Source organism: Euwallacea fornicatus, chromosome 10, assembly GCF_040115645.1.
Source record: "Euwallacea fornicatus isolate EFF26 chromosome 10, ASM4011564v1, whole genome shotgun sequence".
In the NCBI taxonomy this organism is placed as follows: domain Eukaryota; kingdom Metazoa; phylum Arthropoda; class Insecta; order Coleoptera; family Curculionidae; genus Euwallacea; species Euwallacea fornicatus.
This window is the reverse complement of record NC_089550.1, coordinates 782951-803749: the sequence shown is the minus strand read 5'-3', so window position 1 is coordinate 803749 and position 20799 is coordinate 782951. Positions and strand designations below refer to the sequence as shown.

At 40.8% G+C, this 20799-nt stretch overlaps 2 protein-coding genes and 1 long non-coding RNA gene across 10 annotated transcripts in view; 1 reads left to right on the top strand and 2 right to left on the bottom strand.

The window, feature by feature from the left end:
* The window catches only part of Rab23 (RAS oncogene family member Rab23), a 46547-nt gene extending 32583 nt beyond the window's left edge, over positions 1-13964 (bottom strand). The window contains exons 1-5 of one of the 8 annotated variants that reach the window (XM_066286353.1): positions 10391-10542; positions 7918-8197; positions 2801-3001; positions 2377-2656; positions 1537-1742 (exon numbers count right to left, since the gene is read on the bottom strand). In XM_066286353.1, coding sequence (XP_066142450.1) covers positions 1653-1742; positions 2377-2656; positions 2801-3001; positions 7918-7931 — 585 coding nt within the window. In that variant the 5' untranslated portion in view covers positions 7932-8197; positions 10391-10542 and the 3' untranslated portion in view covers positions 1537-1652. The other 7 variants (XM_066286350.1, XM_066286346.1, XM_066286345.1 and 4 more) reach the window with 7 other exon arrangements.
* Positions 7153-8103, top strand: LOC136341439 (uncharacterized). Its single transcript, XR_010732498.1, has 2 exons — positions 7153-7305; positions 7369-8103. It is a non-coding gene; the product is annotated as an uncharacterized lncRNA (long non-coding RNA).
* A 1140-nt stretch (positions 13965-15104) lies between the features above and the next one.
* LOC136341478 (titin-like) lies at positions 15105-19580 on the bottom strand. Its single transcript, XM_066286497.1, has 4 exons — positions 19352-19580; positions 17484-19287; positions 17377-17392; positions 15105-17246 (listed from the first exon to the last, which is right to left on the bottom strand). Exons 1-4 carry the CDS (start codon positions 19479-19481, stop codon positions 15366-15368), a joined length of 3831 nt encoding a protein of 1276 aa, XP_066142594.1. The 5' UTR covers positions 19482-19580; the 3' UTR covers positions 15105-15365.
* Between the last annotated feature and the right edge of the window lie 1219 nt (positions 19581-20799).

Genomic DNA, 20799 nt, shown 5'->3' with positions numbered 1-20799 from the left:
ATTCTGAAATCGCCAGGGTTGTCCACGAGAGAATGAGCCAAATTTGTTTTCAAATACACCAGACACGATGCAACAAGTTGCGGATTTCACAACCCTGGAAAAAAACGTAAACAATCCAATCGTTCAGCTCGACATTCGTAAACAGCATAATTAATTAAAAAAATATAATTGAACTGGTCGACTGCAATGTAATCGACACATGAGGATAGCAGAATTCCATATGTGTAGATACGAAATGGAAATCTATTATATTGCCAATAAATAATGAAATGTGGTCCTCTGTTCAATTTAAATAATTATAGTATACATGAACAGTATAAATTTATTTATGATTCAGATGGCAAAGAGCTGCGTACTAAAATTTTTATTTACTTAAAAACTTCAAATGAAAATATGTAAATTCGAATAGCACTTTAATATTTCTAATTCCTAATGATGTTTTATTGAATTCCTATTCGAATTTACATATGTTTGTTCACAATTTTTACGTATATAAAAATGTTTTTATGCTTCTTTTCGGCTGAGTTCTTTGTCAGCCAAATCTTTATGACTCAATAATTCCCTGCCCGAAAAATTAGACAAACGGACTACGGTAAACGGTGACGCGAACTTCATTATTGTGTTAATCAGCGAAGATGTTCAATTCTTGAATGAGGTGATCGTCGAGATGGCCCACGAAGTGTGACGCGTCACTATGTCTTCACCCTAAGAATCGAAACCTTGAAAAGGCTTTTCCTTTCCAGGGAAATTGAAAATAACGTTTTAAAAGTAACGCGGCTGTCGAACGATGGCGTGCGTGCCGTGACGTCACATAGCGTATCCGATTATTTCCAACCATGCGCAGTTCGCGGCAAAACGCGGTCTGTCCCGATGCTTTTCGTAAACTTTCACGTTGCTAATTAGCGTGTACGAAATGCTGCTTTCAACCTACAAAACTTCGTTTGGTGACGACACTCTTCTATGCGTTCGTAGAAGAATTTTCAAGGTATTGCGCATACCTGCTCATTATTTTCACTATTCGAACCCTAAAGCCGGCAAAAGTCTCCGAAAACTTGGCCTATTGCTTTGCACCGTCGACCAACTGTGACTGTCCCTTGCCACCTGCCACACTCATTAAATAGCTGCAGAAGCGTATAGCCTGAAACTGAGACACGGAGCCTTTAAGGCTAAGGTACGATGATGCATTTTTCATTTGGTTTTTTCGAAGAGCTCAGGTAAAAACATATACGTGCTAATTAAACGCACAACGATGATGATCTTGCCGCAGATTTCCGAAAATGATCCGTCGAATTGCCTGCATTTTTAAAGTCGTATTACAGTTAAACGATGTTCGATTAACAAGACTTTATTACGAATATTTACGCCATGATTGGCTTTCTCGGATGTGCGATAAGTCCGGTTTAGATGCCTGCCAGTGTGAAAAGTTGCGAAATAATGCTATTTGGTGTGATGCATGTGTGGTCGTTAAGACTACGAACTCAAAATGGAAGGTGAATAATGGGACGAGATAACTTAGCAAAAAATAAATAAATAAAGTTCACAAAAATAAATTTTTATTATATATTTACATGAAAAAATATAATTTTAGACCTTTTAATTGGGCTTTCAAAGAATGAGTTCGTAATCTTACTATCCTCCTTGTATCTGTCTTTTCAGTGCTTTTTTCTAGTTTCTAGAAGGTCGCTTTTATTAGAGTTGAGGGTGAGCATTAGAGCTTTAATTCGTATGGAAATATCCACCCACTGAAAATTTTCGAGCATCCATATAAGGTGGTTGTTAAGCTTGAGACACAAATTTAAGGGGTAATTTTTTGGATGAAAATAAGGAAAAAAGTCCGTATAAACATACGTCCGAAAACGCGGTATTTCCAAAATGCAGAGCGTTTTGGAAAAATCGATTTTTATGATTTTTTTGAAGCTTCCAAAACGATTTCAGTGAAATCTTCGCAGTTTAACAGCAATATCATGACGTCTCTTTGATGAGTTCAACCAGGAATTTCGGGAATATACCTCTGAGGTTGATTTGTCGCAATTTTACTTAAAAATAGCAACGGCCTGTGAATTTGCGCAATTTTCATAATTATCATCTTTCATTATGATAATTATTTCATTCAATTTCATAATTATCAGCTAAAATTGTAACTTTCCCGTCTCTTGATTACCTAACTCTTCCGAAGACAACAAAGTTCTTTTTTCACACGTTCTATTTTGGAAATGCAGCGATTCCGGATATATGTTCGCAAGAACATTTTCCTTATTTTAACCCAAGGAACATCACCTTAAATTTCGTACGTTTAGGAAACATCCTGTATACGACAATTTTTACTCTTCCACAAAGAAGCAAAAAGAAAACATTCAGAGCATACATCGAACTTACGTAAATTCCTCTAGTAAGCAATTCAGGGGAGATATACCTTCTCCGATACCCCATGCCCTCTCTTTTTTTGGGTCGTTCTTCGAAAATCCTCTGATGGCCCCCGAGACACGTATAATCTTCCAATTGTTCCACTTTCTCTTGGTCTAGTTTCAAAGCAGCCAGTGCGTGCTTAGCCGGAAACAAAGTTACTCCATCTTTATCGTCCACCAGGTAAAAGGGTACTTTACCAGTGAGGACGTCGCGGGTTGCTTCCTTTGGTATTACTTGATGCACTCCGATTCTATAAAATACATTTATTGTTCTTGGACTTCCTTGCTGAGGGCATAAAACTGCAGTGCAACAAAGGCTTCCATTAAGGGATGCGAGACTAAACACTGGTGGGGTGGCTTCACGTACACATAACACATAAACATCTATTGATTACCCTCGAATTAACATTGGAATTCGTTTCTCTTCTGTAGAATTTCCCTGCTGTTCCTTATTTTCTCTAGTTTCGGGTTTCGCGTTATGGGAGGTGCTGGTGGAGGTGCTTGGTTGAGGTTCTTCGGTTTGTACAGGACGGGGTCTGGGAGACTTCCTCTTTTTAGGAGGTCCCACGGGGATTAGTGATTCTTGCATTGTCATTCTATAATTAATTTAATGGGGACCGTTAAATATTGTTGGCATTAAAAGCACTGCTGTGCGTGTGTTGAAGTAGTGCTTGGAATGTAATCCTGGAATTATTCTTGAAATAGGTAAAGTGTTGATCACATTTTGATGGATAGTTAAGAAAATGAAGAAAATGTCTTAATCGAAACTGAGGTCGATCGACTCCCTTGGTCAAGACTATGTCGTAGGTAAAAATTTTGACAACTTTCTCAAAAGAATAATATCCGTGGAAGGGTTGAAAAAGTATTGGTCAGTTTCGTGGTCTCCAGGCAAATGATCTTTTAGATAAAATTACTGAGACGTATAGCACCAACATCGGAACACACTAGGTTGAAATTGTCACGAAGGAACAGAACTGGAACACGAATGGGGCACAGGAATTTCAAATCCTATGAAAGAACAAATTTGCCAGGCCGGCCACAGGGATTGAAAATCTTCTCATAGAAGATAAGCAGCACTGAAAGTGCACGAGTTCCCTGGACCATACAGTCACACAGCATCAGTATGCTACTCGAGTAGTCTGGTAAGACTAATTGATGACTTCCCAGAAACCATTGCATCCAAAGTAATAACTATTTAATTTTGTGTAAGTGTCTGACGAGAGGACGACCAGGTCACGGATGTACCTCTATTCTCACTGCAGATTTCTCATGCGCAGAACAGTAAATCTCCAGATTTTTTACCATAATGGATAATCTGGTCGTCTCCTTCATTATCAATCAACGCAAAAGTAACATAAACAAGAGTGTCATATTTATATTATCTGCATTTGTATTTATTCGTTTTATTTATAAGTTCTATTTTCCGCATCCGCTGCGTATTAGAACCATGGAAGACGCAAATGGAGGATTTTTGAGGCCTCACAAGCCTTAAAATTCTGACGAGTTTCAAACTTATACCCCGCTTTTTAGGCAACTTGGGGTATCTCCTCAGCACTGAAACATCCATTTATCTTTTGTGGATCTCCGTTTTGCACATGCCCAAGGAGACCCACTTAATAAATGGAGAGCAAGTATTTGGACTAGGCGGGAGTCAGTGGGCGGAAGCGCCATACATAGATATGGGATATTCCGCCTGTTCTCCTTCGGAGTATCATAAATTTAATTAAAGAATTTTAATTATGTTCGAGCTTGCTCGTAGGCTTCAGCGACTCTGCACACGCCCACGGTTTGTGCCATATTTGGAAAGAATATATTTTATAACGATGACACTTACAGTTTGAGCACACACAAAATTGAGCACCAATCGATTATTGGGCCCTTTTAAGGAAATTGGCACCAAAAACTATTCACTGCAGTTAGCAGCCTTTAACCGGAAAATCCTGCTATTTTAACTCTTACGTGAACGTCCTTACTGTAACGTGATACACTGCAAGCATGCAGTTGCAGTGTGATAATCGGGTGCGATTCTTGTTATCAAATTTTAACTCACTAGTGTATACGTCGGTTAATTAAAATAGCCTCACCTCGAATGCAGAACAATCAAGCACTCAATCTGACAAACGAACTAAAATAACTGAACTTTTTGAACTGAACGATTTGCTATTTGGGACAGGACAGTAGCTGTCGAATTTGATTATATCAGAGAGTATCAGGGACGGACCTCCGTAAAAATAGGTTTGGTATTTTACAGCTCTGTATTTGCAAATTCGGAGCAGGGATTGGGGAGGAACTGGCATTGGTACGACCCAAGTACGCGTCCAAGGCCAGATTTTCAACACTTCGCGAAAACGAAGAAACGGGCGGATGAGCTAGAAAATGGCCCCATTCCGTGACGTTGAGGAACACCCTGCATGACGTCTATCGACAAATTTCGCTAATATTGCGGTGAAAACATCATGGGATAGTTCAAAGGAACGCTGATATATTAATTAATTTGAGAATCATGTTCTACGCCACGTAAATAATGATTTACGTAGCAACATTCTTTGGAACTAGAATTATAGATTGCTAGCCAAGAAAATGTAACACGAATATCGGTCTTGTGTATGTACCTTGTGACTTGTCATGAAATATTATAGATGATTACCTATTGTTTATTACTTTGTAAAAGGTTGCGAGGTGAATGCTCTTTTTTGACCCTTTCATCTAGCATTCGGATGTAAACGGATGTTAGTTAAGGGGGCGACTGCGGCACGATGAAACTGAGGACATTTCCGCCGAGGACGTGGTAGGAAGTTTCAACTTTTTTATCTATCGAGTATTAGTTCATTTTTGCCACAGCAAACCCACCAAAAAATTTCAACTCAGTTTTGTACAAACGGCTTTAGAAACACTTGGGGTAAGGGGGGGATTGCGCACCTTAAGCGCCCCACGTGGGACCTTCGCGGTTAAATATGCAAGTCTGAGGAGCACACGGCACTGCCTAACTGTGCCGCTTCGAATCGCCTTTAAAAAAAACAATAAAATTATGATGTAATGTCAGCTGCGTGTAATTGTAAAAATTAAAGATCTTAAAATCGTTTTTCGGTTACATCTCCGGAGCATTCGGCGCCGCGCCAATTTTTATGATTATCATAACTCAGCAAGAGATGATGCACGTTTGCCCGATTTTGACCAATTTCGAGTTTCTTCTCATTTCAACGTCACCGTTCTCAAAGTCGGATTTGTCGTGCCACGTAACAGAGTTTTAAGCAGCTTTTTTAAATTAAAACAGTCTTAACGACTGGGACACCCCACCAAACCCTGACGTTGACGTTTTTGTATTTGTTGACTAACATTTCTGCAGTTAAGACATCATTATCATCATCATCTTCATCATCATCTTCATCATCATCATCATCATCATCATCATCGTCGTCGTCGTCGTCGTCGTCACCGTCACCGTCATCATCATCGTCACCACCGTCATTATCATCATCATTATCATAATCGCAAGTCAATCATAGTTCTTTCAGAGATAAACGGGTTTCAAAACTAGTACACATCTAATTGTGTTTCCCCATTGAAATTTAAAGGTGTATTTATAGCGATTTGAAGTGGCAGTTAAAAAGGCCAACAGGCTGTTGCAAGCGGGACTAAACACCGATTTCGCCCGAGTCGTCACGTAAATTTTCAAACGTCGTGAAAAATATGATTTAATACATATAAAAAAAGCTTTAATGTAAAATATTGATTTTTTTAATGAAACATTCTGAATATTATTACGGCGCCACAATTATATTACATATACAGTATTGGACGAAAGTAAGCTGACTTTAATAATCGCTAAAAGTCAACTAAAAATTCATAAATTTATATACCGGGTGGTTCAGGAAGATGGTTCTCAGTTATATTTTTTTTCCTTTTAAACTTGGGAAGTTGAAATTTCGAGGGAAGCTATATGAGAACAGGGCCGATTGATTGACACTAATGGCGTTTATCTAGCACTTCCGGTTTAACCGGAAACGACATCAACTTTCGATTTTTAAATGTAATGCCCTATTGATTTTTACTTTTCAGAAATCTAGAGGTCATTCCTAGTCTAAAAATACGCCATTTAAGAAAAAAACATATATATTCTTCTATGAGAAAAACGATTTTCAGTTAGTACTTGGAGAATGTCTTCAACGGCCCTCTGATTCTGCGCGACTTTGTGCGGAAAAGTTTCCACTTGGAAAGCATCCATTAGTTAAATATGATCATTGTTAGTTTTTTTTTTATAACGAAATGTTTATCTATTTGAATAAAATCAACATTTTCAATACCTTCATTGTTTAAAGAATATATATTAACATCGGTTGATATTAAATTTGATTTTGTCCAGTGCTGTATATACTCATAAGGGACAATCATTAGGGAGCAAAGTGCGAAATTTCCGAATCTCTCATCGTCACCATAAATTTTCGTCAATATATGTGATTCATGCTACGATTCGTGCGATTGACACTGAACCGCTGATCCTTCTGGTAAAACCGGGATTAACCTTTTTTCTTTCCATCATATTGTATGAGCCGCAGTAGGGCTGATTCCAGTTCGTTATAACCAGTTCAAATATGATTTTCATAGGTGTTTAACGTACATGGGGTCTCATACGTAGTTGCGTTTCCGTATGGACGAATCACACATTAGATTGGACGTATTTTCAGATTCCACGATACCAAAGTACGTACTATAAGGATCATTTCTGCTGGAACATAAACACATTCTTTGGATCGATGCCTAATTAGGACGATGAATCATAAAAGTTATTCTGATTAATGTAGGTGTATCGCTCTTGAATGGCACTGCAAGTGTAGACGCAGATATACACCAGGTGATTTCTTTTTCAATTGACGATCGAATTGCGAACAATTGTTTAACGGTTAGCTCTCCCCAACCTTTGGTTTTAATGGAAGGGAAATCTAGTTTAAACGTGATCTTTTAGTCCTGTTTTTACCATATACAACTATGCACTACAAGAATTTCTAATTAACGATCCAGAGATCACAAGGCCGCTCGTCACTGCGATGACTAGGTCGAAATCAGGAGTTTGGTGGAACATTTTGGAAGTTTCGAGGCATTTCTGTTGACCTCCATTAAAGATTTTCCACAGGAACAATGGTGAGGCGAATCGATCAAAATGGCGAGTGGTGAGTGGTAAGTGTCTATTAACTATGAGTGTGGTAATTGTAGGGATGAGGCAACAGGTAGTGCTTTGACTGCAGACAACGTTTTTAGTATTCTTGTAAGCTGTGTTGGTTAACGGAGAATCTATGAAACCTCGTGCAAATTACAGTAATGCTTTTCGGAAATGATCATGCAATCGCAGTAATTTTTAGCTTCAATGGCACACCTGAAGTTTCCTTTTTTTTTAAACACAGGATAAAACCAAAACAACATAGAAAAACACACCAACAGATGCTTAATTTCGGCGTACTTAACCAGCCAAATCAAAATTTTAACACGAAAACAAAAACCGCAACCCTCGACTCACCTTTGCCGTGGCATTTCCAAAAATACATCCAGAAAGTGAGCGCGTGGGCATCCAGCTGGTTACGAAATGAGTCTTCTAATTTATTTTTTGTTTCCTGATTAATGGGCTTCTGGACGTAGTCGATAAACCAATGAAGGCGAATGTGCTTTTATCGTTTATTTACAAAATAAAGCTGATCTTTTTTTATCGCTTTGTTACGCTGATTCGGTGGAGATTAGCTCATGGAATTCCGAGTTCTCGGTTGTCATGGGGCATGGTCTTGGAGGAGACGCTGAGATTCCTTTAGTTCAATTAAGATGTATGAAAAAAAATCAAGGCACCTCTTAAGTTACTAATTTTCCGGCCGGTGGATGAATCGCAATGAGATGGCCCGCGCGATCACCAGAATTGTGTCCATGCGATTTTTATTTGCGGGTTTATGCGGAAAGTTCGGAGTTTACGACTGAATCAGTGCGGTGGCAGAGTTTCGTGAAGAGATAGCGCCTCAGAAATGATTCGAGGAAAAGATCTGTGCTACAAGTACGTGCGGTGTAAGTGCTTAGGCGAACTTCATCAGATATTGGGAAAACGAAGAAAAATGATGGCGTGAGAGTTGACAAAAGCTGTGCTAAAATCAAATGGTGTTTGAGATAATTATGACTGTTTTCGTAGGCACTTTCGTGTTTCTGTATCCCATACAGGTAACTGTAACATTCGAATACCGGGAGTCATAAAAATAGTAAAAGTAAGGTAACTATCTCAGTCGCAAGTGTCTAGTTTCTATTTTCGTATATGTCACTTAAGCGCGATCTTTAGATATAAACGGGTGACGGTTTAAGTCCAAAACAACTTGTTCCTAATAGAACCTCTCCTACTTTACCGTGTTTATTGCTCGCGTTTCTGTTTCTCACATTGTATACGTACACATATGGAAACGCGCTTAATTGTAGGCACCTAATGTGGCTAGCAAGATCAATACGGAAAAATTCCTTTTTCAAGAAAAAATCGAGTACCCGCACTTCCAAGACATTCAAAGGCTCAAACAGTTCGCTCCTTCAAGAGTCATCATCAGCTGACAATCTTGACTTGAGGTCGACTACTGAATATCACACAGGGTAATGTGAAAAGAACCATAAAATTGTTGGTGTATCACTGTTTGGTGGGTAGGGAGGCTAGACAATGAACGGGGCAGGATTAATTAACTGACGAAAAAAACATATTGGTCGGGCACTCTGACCACGTTTGACAGGTTGATGTTGACAATTGTACCACATTGCCGCACATGCGCGGTTATAGCGTATTACCCATCGAGGTGAAAGTCCTTTCATTACTGTTCAGAGATGTGAGAGTGTGCCCAGACGCGCAGCATCGACGTTAGCTGTTATCTAGAGTTAATACTGGAATTTTCTACCGTGGTTTGTATATACCATTTTATATACAACTCCGCTGTGTATTTATAATTTGGATTAATTCTGGAATAAAGTTTTTGATTGAGACTTGCATATCCCTTTAAAGAAATCCGCTATACGTAGGTCCTCATTTTTCGAGTATTTACGCGCATGTTTATCTAAGTCGATTAATATGATTTTTCCCAACCTGTAGTGAAACGTAAATATTATTATACATTATACACCGAGGCTGTAACGCGCACCATTATGACCCAAACGTGAAGCTTAAATAATAAACCTTAGAGATTTAAGAAGTGAGAGTCGTTCACAACTGCGGGGCAGATGTGATTTCTTTCCACTACGAGATTTGCTAAAATTGCTCTAAACATACTTAACAAAGCATAAATTAAATCCGAAACATGAACAAACAACGCGTCTTGAATCATACCAACGTGTCATTGGACATTGACGTATGGCTACCATGACTAGAACAATGAGGATGATAACGACATTGTAACCTATTAGCTCGCTAGGTACATAATGAGTTATTTACGTGTCAGTATTAACCTGTTATTCAACTGTTTTGTAGGAGACACACCATACATCACTGCTGGTCAAGATTAGCAGATTGCCTCATGAATTGCCTGAAAAGCTGCGTACGTTTAGCATGTGAAAAACTACAACTTGGAAGATAAGCTCTCTCACTTTCGTATGGCTTATGTAAAATTCGAGCAGGAAATTGTGTTTTTTTAATAAAAAAAACTTAGACGGTTTAAGACGAATTAAACTGTCCTGGGGCGCTAATGCCAGGGTAACGTCGACGCAACGTTTCTGTTAAATTTTGGCCGTCCTCAGAGGTGAAAATTTTAAATCAACCCTGTGGTAGGTAACTTTTGGACAGAGCAATAGCATACACGTGGTGGAAAACGCTCCGAATTTTTACACAAAGTCGTTGCAAATCAAGACGCTCACCATACTATAATATGCGATAACATACAGGTACGTTAATAGAACCATTAGTTTACACCCGACATTACACTACAAGATTATCGGAGTTGTACCACCCCGAGGCTCTATTTTATGATAAGAAATGCCATGTTACTTACTGTTTATTTATCTCAACAAACCAAACAGTCCTCGCGATCCAAGACCATACCCCAACCCCATCTCCTCACCCTTCTCCCCAATTTAAGACACACAACATAAAGTTTTTAATTACAACACATGATCATGCAGCCTTTCTAGTGTTACTAAACATTTTCCTCAACTTCCTTACGTTATTTTTCGCCTGGAAATAGGTCCTTGCTTCGCTTTTGTCCAAGTCTATCGACTTAGACCTCTCCCGCACTCCACTAAGATAGTCCTCAATCCTGCGTTCCCGATTTTTATTTACGTTTATTGAGGACAACATGTGCATTGGCTTAAAGTTCGTCACTCCCGACTCGTCTATTAGGATGTAGGGCACCCGTCCTGCTAAAACTCCTCGAGCTGCCTCTTTGGGAATCACCGCCTGGAGATTTCCTCTGGTGACCAACACTGGAACGTCCAGCCTCATTCTGCGCATGAGAAAGTCTTCTATCGCCAGGAGATTTCCCTTTTTCATTAAATCGTAAGGAATGTCCCTGGCATTTCTCACTGGATTCATTTCGGAGATGATAATGGCGCTTTCGCGAATCAGCTGCCTTATGCGCGGGTCCGACTTTGCGCATTCGGGGTTCTTTTTTATCCTGCTAATGGCCGTTTTCAACGAGTAGTCCTTCTCGGCTAATTGCCTTATAATGGTCATACGCTTGAGCATTTCTATTGAGGAGTCGTTCAGGTTATTAAGGGCGGTCTTGGGCTTGGACAAGTTCTCCACCACCTCCTCTTGTTCCAGAGCTTTCGCGAAGCTCAAGGCCTCCTCCATAAATTCCAAGACGGTGGCTTCCTTTTTATTGAGGAGTTCTTCGAAGTTGCTGCTCATCAGAGCTCTGACAGTGGCAACGATGCTGTCCTGCAGAACTTCCAAAGCTTTCTCCTCGGTGTTTGCCTGCTTTAGTCTTATTTTAACGTTGTCACTCAGGTCTTTGACTATCTCTGGACACAATTTCGCGAGTTTGGTAAAGGAAACGTTCATTACAGTACCGTCTTCGATGATTCGGTCAAGGTATTTGAGGCAGTCTTGCAAATTCAGGTCAGTTGCTGTGATATTTTTTAAACTAGCAACCTTCGTGTGAGAAATGTCTTGGGTTAACTGCTTCAGGACTGCATCACAAATTTCCAGGCGATCCACTGAGGTATCCATCAGCTTGAGCAATTCACGCATTAAGGCCGGATCCTTTCTAAGACTGTCTTCGATGATGTCTACTACAGAATGAAGGGCCAAGATCTGGTCTTTTGGTCTGTTTTTGTACACGTCATTTGCAGCCACCAAGGCAGTTTTAAACAGAATTTTTAGCTTAGTCGAGGAGTTGTTGAACTTCAGGTCGGTTTCGCTGGGCTTCAAGTTAACGTCCATGTTAATATTTTCAGGCCTAATGCTATTTCTGTCTCTAAATGCTGCTGACCTCCTAGTAAGAGCGATAAGAATTTCTGCTAGTTTATTTATACTCTCTTTTTCGTCTGTTATTTTCGTAGCGGCTTCGTATGCATCGTTATCGTTAACGTACGAAAGTAAATTATTTTCCGACATAAGACTAAGTTTACGCAGTTCATCGAGCTTCAACTTTAGCAGTCGTTTCTTTTCTTCCAGCGAGTTCACCAGGTCGTTCATACCGTCGTCCAAGAGGATAAGCTTCAGCTTTTCCAGCTCCTTTCTTTGCTGCTCGTGCTTTAAGCGAATGGCTTCGATATCAAGTTCTTCGAATTCAGAATTATTCAACTCATCTGACGTTGAGGTTTCATCCGTGGAAACGTCCGACTCTTCGCCATCTAATATGGTCTTATCGGCATTCTCCACCACAATCTCGATGTTCTCAAAGTCGTGCACCCCACTCTCTTTCATGATATCTTCGATAACTTCTTTCAAACATTCATCCTCATTATTCTCCTCTTCGGGCACGACGCTGATGATTCTCAAGAGTTTTCTGCGCCTCTTCAATCTTTGTTCCTCGGGTTCCGGGTCTGGTCTTTCTTCAACTGAAGTGGCAAACGTCAGTTGGCCTCCAGCGGTTATAGTCGATTGAGTGGGCAAGAAAAGAGGATCCTTCTCCTCATCACCCATTATGAGCCCATTGACCAAGGTCGGCTTGTTATCAATGTTAATAGTAATTCCAGGCACGTACTCATCTCCGAATTCGTTTTGTACAGTTTGCCCTGGCACAAATACATCCCCTTCTTCAGTGTGGACCATTTGCCCGCTAACGAAGCATTCTTTGCCAGAAGATAAAGTTACCTTAGCACCGGAAACTATTCGTTTCTCATTAGAGTCACCAGCGTCAGCTTCGATTTCCGTTAGAGTTGCCGATCCCAAGTTCTGAATAATGTCAGGGATGTCTTTGAGCGATGGCAGGGTATTGAGCAATTCTTCACGTTGAGCTAATGTTTCATTTACATGCTTCGTTGCCTCTAAATCGGCGATTTCCATGGGAATTGGATTCTCCGTCACTGGAGCTTCGATGTCGTCGATGACCTGTTTCGCGTCTTCTTCAAACTTCTTCCAATCGAATTTGCGCATTATCTGTTTCATCATTTCTTTAAACGCCTTGGTGCCCTCCCATTTCTGCTTTTTGCGCTTCTTCATTATTCTCTTCAGCTCTTCTTCCCATTTTTCTTCTTGCATTTCTTTGTCTTCGAAAAGCTTTGCCAAGCTCATAGTGTATTTACCATGGTGGTGAAACTTCTCTTCTTGCGCCGATGTTGCGCCTTCTCCACAGAACAGCTTGTCCTCTTCGTTTTGCTCATAGTACTGAATCTCAATTGGAACCTTCTTGCAGTCCTTGGTTTTCACCAGGATTTTATCGTTCTTTTGAGAGACCAATACGTCAATTATATCACCATCTCTCAGAGCCAATTCAAAGGCTGATTCAAACACTATATTGTACTTCTTGTCTTCTACTGTGTAAACATACATACCTCCTTTACTTTGCTTGCTATCTAGAATTTTCTGCAGTCGTTTCTGACTTTCGTTTTCTGGATCGAAGTTGGGGCACATGTAGGTGAAGTCGTTCATTTTCTTGTGCTCTTTAGTGCCATAATTTTTGGACTTTTTGGACCGTTTTTCTCTGTGATTGCGCATGACTGGTATGTAGTGTTGATACTTAGTGCCTAATAGCCATTTACCTGTGATTCTGAGCGTGCGCAAAGCATCTTTCGGGGTGATTGGTTTCAACAGAGGCAGGTAGAAGTTTCTGCTAAAGATTTTACTGGCTCCGGTGATTTTGCAGAACGAAAGCACGTAGTTCACCATTTTGTCGATTTTTTCTTATTTCTCGTGTTTTTCGCGGCGTTTTAGTGGGTTTTACACACCACTCAATTTGTTACTTTTAAATTTATTAAATTATTGTTAAATATGTCATAACCGATATTTCCAAACGAAGGCATAAATAGCAACAAAGTACACGGCGAGCGGAGCACTAGAACGGCACTGTTGTCAAGCAGAAGCAAAATTTCGTAGTTCGATAGGTGTCGAGTCCGTTGTGTAAGACGGATTCCCGCGTATTGTGACGCTCCCGACGGCGTTTTGAGCGAAACTAGCGTCTCGAGGTTTCTGGCGTCTGGATTTACCTGCAAATTTCTGCAATCCCCTTCCGTTTTTGCTGAAATTATCAATGTTTTCCTAGAAAAGCGGCTCCTCTAAGGTCCAAAATGCAGCCAGAAGAAGCGGGATAGAGCCAAGAATATAATTGAGCATTTTTAGTAATTGTTTTACAATTGAGATCGGCGCGCAGACAAAAACAGAGATGGAAATCTTTATTTGCTGTGAACGGAAATTGACACATTTACTGCCGCAGTATTTTTCATACCCTCGTCGGAGGCGAAAAAGTAAATATGCTATTTCTCCTATTTTTGCCGAGTAAAGTCAATTTCTGCGCACCGGGACGTAAAAGTGCCCGATAGGAGAGACGAACGTCTTCTAAAAGACTGAACGAGTCAAAGAGAAGCTGACACGAATGATGAAAATCTATCAGTGGGGCTGATAGCTTTTTGAAAACCAATTCTAGCAGTACACCCCCGACCCAGTCGACAACAGTTGTTTTTTACAAAAGATTTTGAAAATTTTAAACGAGAGGAAGCATGGCTAAGTGAACAGTGCAGCAGTAGGGGCCTTTCGTCGGACAAAATCACCCATGATAGATTTTTCAAACGTTGTAAAACATGCGAGTCATACGTAGCAGAGTAATGCTCGCCCTCTATCAATATTGCATTATTTTCTTAACGATTTCTCATTCAATTTCGTCCTTAATGTGTATTCATGGTTTGGCCATTGGCGTGCTGTGAGTCGTGGTGTCCGCTCGGAAAAGTCGTGTTTTAAGCATAGACTTAAACGCGTCACCAGGCACTAAATCTGCTCTGTTGGAATTCGTATTTGCCAATTGAATATTTAATTTAATTTCTCAAAAAAAGAAACGAGGGGGTTTTCAGGAATTTGTAGGTAAATTCTGACGGCGGACACCTCAAAATGCCGTCGGGAGCGCCGAGACGCGCCGTAATCGAAAGGATTAAATATGAGGACGGCGGTTTCCTGAGGATCATTGAAATTATGTTTCAGGTAAATTACCACTGATACTGAGTACTACTGATTTGGCCTGTTTCACCCATCTATTAAATATAAACGGATTTTAATGCATTATAACACTAAACATAAACTATCACGAGGATTAATGTGAAGAAAACTGCCAATTAAATATTTTTATATTTTATTTAAATAAATCGCTAATGAAGGAATGAAACAATGAAAATTACACGGAACTATACACGGGATGGCAGTCTGAAACAAAAGTAGTGATGATATGCCTTGTATATTATGTACTTATATAAAAGCTAATAACAGATGTATCTTATTTCCTGACGACAAACATATTCCAAAATTATTAAGCAAACATACCAATAAAAATAGGATTCCATTAAAACGTCAATAACAAAACGAAATCAGTAAATACTTTAATGCCTTCTGAAGTCAAAATCGTTCCCATATCCTGGGAGCACTTTCTGGTACTTAAGCAGTCGGGTCTGACTCTTGGCTTTCTCCAAAATTTCCTTGGTTTTGTCATCATCAAAGAAAGTCCCCTTTTTAATACTCAGTTCGAGCTCTTCTAGCTTAGCACTCTTTTTCACGGGCTCCAAAGGTTCATACTTTCCGGGCTTCTCAATCTTTATATCCTTGCACATTTTCTTGATGTCCATGCGAAGCTTTGTAACTTTGAACTCTTCCTTCAACATCTTTTCTTCGTTGCGTTCCTTCATTCTCTTTCTCTCTTCCTCTTCTCTGAGTCTCCGTTGTTCTTCAAGATATATCAGCGGATCGTCTACGGGTTGCCTTTGGGGCCTGAACACATCCCTAGGTGGTGTCGGGTCTCTAGGCTTCATGTCAATTTGGGGTCGCTTCTTAACTCGTTCCTTGATCACTGGTTCGGGTTCGTCAAAGGTGCGACGTTTAATGACTATATCTTCATCTTTAATAACGCGCGGTTTCGGTTTGGGCGGTGGAGGGGGGCTGGGTGTCAGCTCTCTACGACGTCGGGCTGGCGGAAGGTCCTCCTCTGTGACCTCGAACTTCAATTGACCTTCTCCGGTGATGGTTGACTCTCCAGGCAAAAACATTGGCTGGCTTTCCTCCTCCCCCATTACGAGGCCGGGAATGAGGGTCGGTTCTCCATCTAAAAGAACCGTGATACCTGGAGTGTATTCTTCAGTACCGTCTTCGGAGTCAACGGTTTGGCCTGGGACAAATATCTCGTTTTCATCGGTTTTAACGATTTGTCCAGGGACGAAACAGGACCGACCCTCTGGTATTTGTACTCTCGCGCCAGAGACATTGAGCATTTCTTCCATTTCACCCGACTCGAGATTTTTTATTACCTTTGGAATTTCTAACATTGTGGGTAATTGTTCTAAGACTTCGTCACCGCCAGCTTTCAATTTTTCATTTACATGTCTAGTTTTTTCCATATCATCAACTTCCATGGGGATATCCTCTTCTTCGACAGTCTCCTCTTGCTCCTCCACAATTTGCTTGGTGTCTTCCTCAAACTTATCCCAATCCATGTTTTCCAAGCAGCCGTTCAACATGGCTTTCCAATCCTTGTTATCTTCTCCCTTCACCTTCTTCTTGCGTTTGTTTGCCAAGCGCATCATTTCCAGCTCCCATTCCTCAACTCCAGACTCTTTGGCTTCAAATAGCTTCGCGATCGAAAATGTTTCTTTGCCGTGGTGATGTTCCTGCTCGGTTACCTCTTTGGTCCAGCCGGAGCCTCGGTAGAGATTGGTATTGTCATTGAGGGGCGCCACAGGGACCGTTACCTTCATGCCGTTAGCCAATTTAAGAACAATTTTCTCACTTCGTTGTGCAATTGTTATATCAATAATATCTTTATCTTTAATAGCCTTTTCCATTTGATAAGGGATTACAAGGTTACATCCCTTGTCGGCAATTTCATATACGTATTTTTGGCCCCGGCCTTTGGGTTTGCGATGAAGAATTCCTTGTAGCATCACATGGCCATCCATGTTTTCATCCATGAACGGTTCCACATAGCGTTGACCTTCGTGCCGCTTGATCTTCTTTTTGATCACGGGGACTCCTTTGCCTCTTTTTTTCTTCTCAGCAAGTTTCTCATCATGCGGCTTGAGCACCGGTATGTAATGCTCGATTCTCGCTCCCAACACATTTTCTCCGGTTATGATTTTTCTCCTTAAGGCATCTTTGGGCGAGAGAGGTTTTAAAAGTGGTAAATAGTAATTCCGTTGGAAGAGCTTGCTAGCCCGGGTAATTTTGCATAAAGAAATTTTAACGTTGATGGGCATTGTGCTCGGTATCTGCTTCTATTTGTAACTACTATCGATTAAACAGCAACATTTAAACACATAAATCTAAGTCGGACTACTTGATCGGATAGAATTCGCGTTCATCGAGTTGAGCAGCAAATGAACGACAATGAACTAGAAAAAAAACCGGTGCGGCGCCGTAACTGAAGAATGTCAGTAATCTTGAATCTGTGCCCGGCCCGATAACCGATATCTAAATCCGATCGACTGTCTGTCCAAATTGGGTAACACTACTAATAGACGGATTTCCATACGCGATGACGTCTGATCCCCACCGTGTCGAAGGTATTTCTATATTGGTATGTGTCCAACCAATAGAACTGACCGTTGTGCTCCTTGGTCAGGAATTTCTTGTAATCTACATCGAAGAATTTTCCCTTCTTGATGTTTTTCTCATATTCACGCAATTTCTCGCTCTTCCTCACTGGCTCGAGAGGCTCGTACTTCGGCGTTGGTGGTTTGCTATCCATCAACTTCTTCGCCTTCAATTTAATTTCTCGTCTCTGTTTGTCAACTTTCGCTTCCTCTTTACCCGTTTTTTCCTTGAAGGCTTCCACACGCTCTTTCTCTTGCTCCAAAAAGTCCTTCTCGAAGGTCGGCGTTTGAAGGTCGAAAATTTTCGTCTCAATTATGGTCTTGCGGCGAACATTATCAGCCTGCTGTTGAGGGATTGCAGATACAACTGGGGGTAACTTTTTAGGACCACGCACGCGATGTTTGGGACCCATACTTTCCGGATTGAACTCGCGCTTGGGCACTTCGTAAGTGAGCTCCTTCCTTTTTGGTTTAGGGGGCGGTCTCTGTTCGATCTCCTCTTCTTCACTATTTTGATCCTCTTCCAACTCAACTTCATCCACCTCCTTCTCCTCTGGGGGCGGAGTCGGCGGATGCGGAATGATATCGTCGTCAGTCGCGGCAAACTGCAATTCGCCAGACTCTGTAATCACAGATTCCCCTGGCAAGAACATGCTTTTTTCGGGATCGTTGCCCATTACCAAACCAGGAATTAGGGTCGGCTCATCATCTAATAATACGGTAAATCCAGGTGTATATTCCCGCTCACCTGACTCGTTTACGACAGTTTGTCCGGGCACGAATAATTCACCGTCCTCTGACGTCACCATTTGACCTGGAACGAATCGGTCAGAGCCAGCGGACAAGCTTACCCTAGCCCCCGAGACATTTGCAATTTCAGTAATTTCACTTTGATCTTTAATAACTTTGAGAATTTCAGGGATTTCAGGTATAATTGGCAATAAAGCGAGAATCTCATCTCCTGCTGCTTTTAGTTTTTCATTGACGTCACATGTCTTTTCAATGTCGTCTAGCACCATGGCAATTGGTTCGTCATCGATAGGTTCGTTAGATTCGTCGACGATCTGTTTGGATTCTTCTTCAAACGCATCCCAATCCATATTCGATGTCGTGGCAGCTAACATGGTCTTCCAGTCCCGACTATCTTCGCCCTTCATCTTCTTCTTCCTTTTATTTGCCATTCGCATCATTTCTAATTCCCATTCTTCGATGCCCGCCTCCTTTGCTTCAAACAATTGCGCAATAGAAAATGTTTCTTTCCCGTGATGGTGATGTTCCTCAACTTCTTTTCTCGTCCAGCCCTCTCCGCGGTAAAAAGGTGCTTTGCCGTCATAGGGGCACAAGGGCATAGTCACTTTCGTGCCATCCCTCATTTTAACGATTATTTTTTCGTGTCTCTGGGCTATGACTATGTCTACAATATCCTTGTCCCTAATGGCACGTTCCCATTGATGGGTCAGTACCAAGGTGCACTTCTTTTCGGGGACATAGTAGGTGTAGCATTGCCCGCGACCTTTCGACTTTCGAATAATCGTATTTTCGAGTTTTCCATGATTCTCCATTTTGTCGTCGAAAAAAGGACTGAGATACTTCATCGAGTCCTTTTTGCGTTGTCGTTTTTTGCCCACACCCTTAGGCATATGTCTTCTTCGTTGCACGCGAGCGGCATATTCTTCGAAAACTGGTATCCAATGCTCAAGCGCTCTCGCCAAAACATCTTTACCTGTAAGACGGAATTGAAAATGAGTTTAGAAAGTTGGGGAACCTTGGACTAAGAATATTCTTGCCTGTTATAATATGTATTCGCAGGGCATCTTTGGGGGACAGGGGCTTGAGCAGTGGGAGGTAAAAATTCCTTTGAAACAATCTGCTTTGTCTTGTAATGTTACATAACTGGATCATAACATTGATAGGCATTTTGGTAGAATTTTGTCGTTAACCCGCAAAAATAAAAACTACTTAAGCACTATGTCCACTAGAATGGTCAAAAAAATATATCCCTAAGAGGTGAGGCCTGCAGTTCGATCACAACTGACCTAAAAATTGTGCATAAAAAAGGTGGGGCGGACGATTCAGCTCCTATTTTTACTCCTGTTTGATGTTTGGCTAATTGTTGGCTCTTATTATGTCTTTTAGCCCTGCGACATTTCGTTTCGAACCAGGTGTTGGTTTAGTCATCATGGTATAGGGACTTTGGAAGAAAAATACCGTGAGGGGGCTACTGAAAAGTTATGTAAGAATGAAGAATTCCAAAAATGACGCGTGTCGTAAGAGTTAAAAGAAACTCCAATTCGTTGCCAATCAATGACCTATTTTTAAATTTGCCCTTCTGATGCTTAAATAGTCACGAAATGATTATTTTCATTATCACCTAAAGTCCAAAATTATAAATGACCCGTAACATTTGTCCAATCAAATAAACCACGATGTTGTTGAGGATTTGAGGTCGGCTCACATGTAAGGAACGATTAGAGTTTTAAGTGTAAAATTCTTTCAGCGTTCCTAAGTAGTCGGGCTGAAATGTCACGACGTCGTCTCGGCAATCGTAATTAGTTTATTTTTAAGTCTTTACATTTAACTTTTAGAGACGTCACAGTTGATCTAAATTCTTTAAAGGAAACGTGATCGACTAACGTTTACATATTATTTTTAAAGAATAACTAAACCGATAAATCCACTCGGGGCTTCCCTTACAAGATCATCGCGGCGACGTTCTCGAAAAACTCTAATGATGGCTTGAGAGATATTCCAATTATTTTCACAGATGCAAACCTTTAATCAGCACTTATGAGGATATGAAGAAATACAAAAGCAGCTGCAAAAAAAACTATGAGAGAACGCAAATAGCTGCCTATCATAGAACACCTTATAATATAACTTTTTTTAATACACCACAAGGATACACGAATTAAATTTTGCAAAACGAGCAGGGAGACGTGGAGTCAGCAATGGGTCAATGTGCCAATGGCTTCATGAATTGTTTAGGCTTGTACAACCGGGATTCATTTTTCAGATTTAGGCGGCCAAAGTCCCCCTTCGAACCTCGACGGCCGGACTATCCTGTTCAGGCTTATATTGAAAAGTTTCTCGTTGTCTGGAAGGGGGACCAGTAGTCCTCACAGAGGCACTGCGGCTGTTTAGAACCGAAGGGGGAGCCTCGGCTTTTCGAGCATGAATTTCTGCGTTCGCAGTTGGCGATTTAAGAATATTTATTTATTACCTTTGGACGCTCCAA

Coding starts and splice junctions, on each gene's coding strand:
- LOC136341478 (XM_066286497.1), bottom strand. CDS start 19,481: ATGCCTATCAATGTTATGATCCAGTTATGTAACATTACAAGACAAAGC. Junction 19,288..19,351: donor GCGAATACATATTATAACAG/GCAAGAATATTC, acceptor TCCGTCTTACAG/GTAAAGATGTTTTGGCGAGA.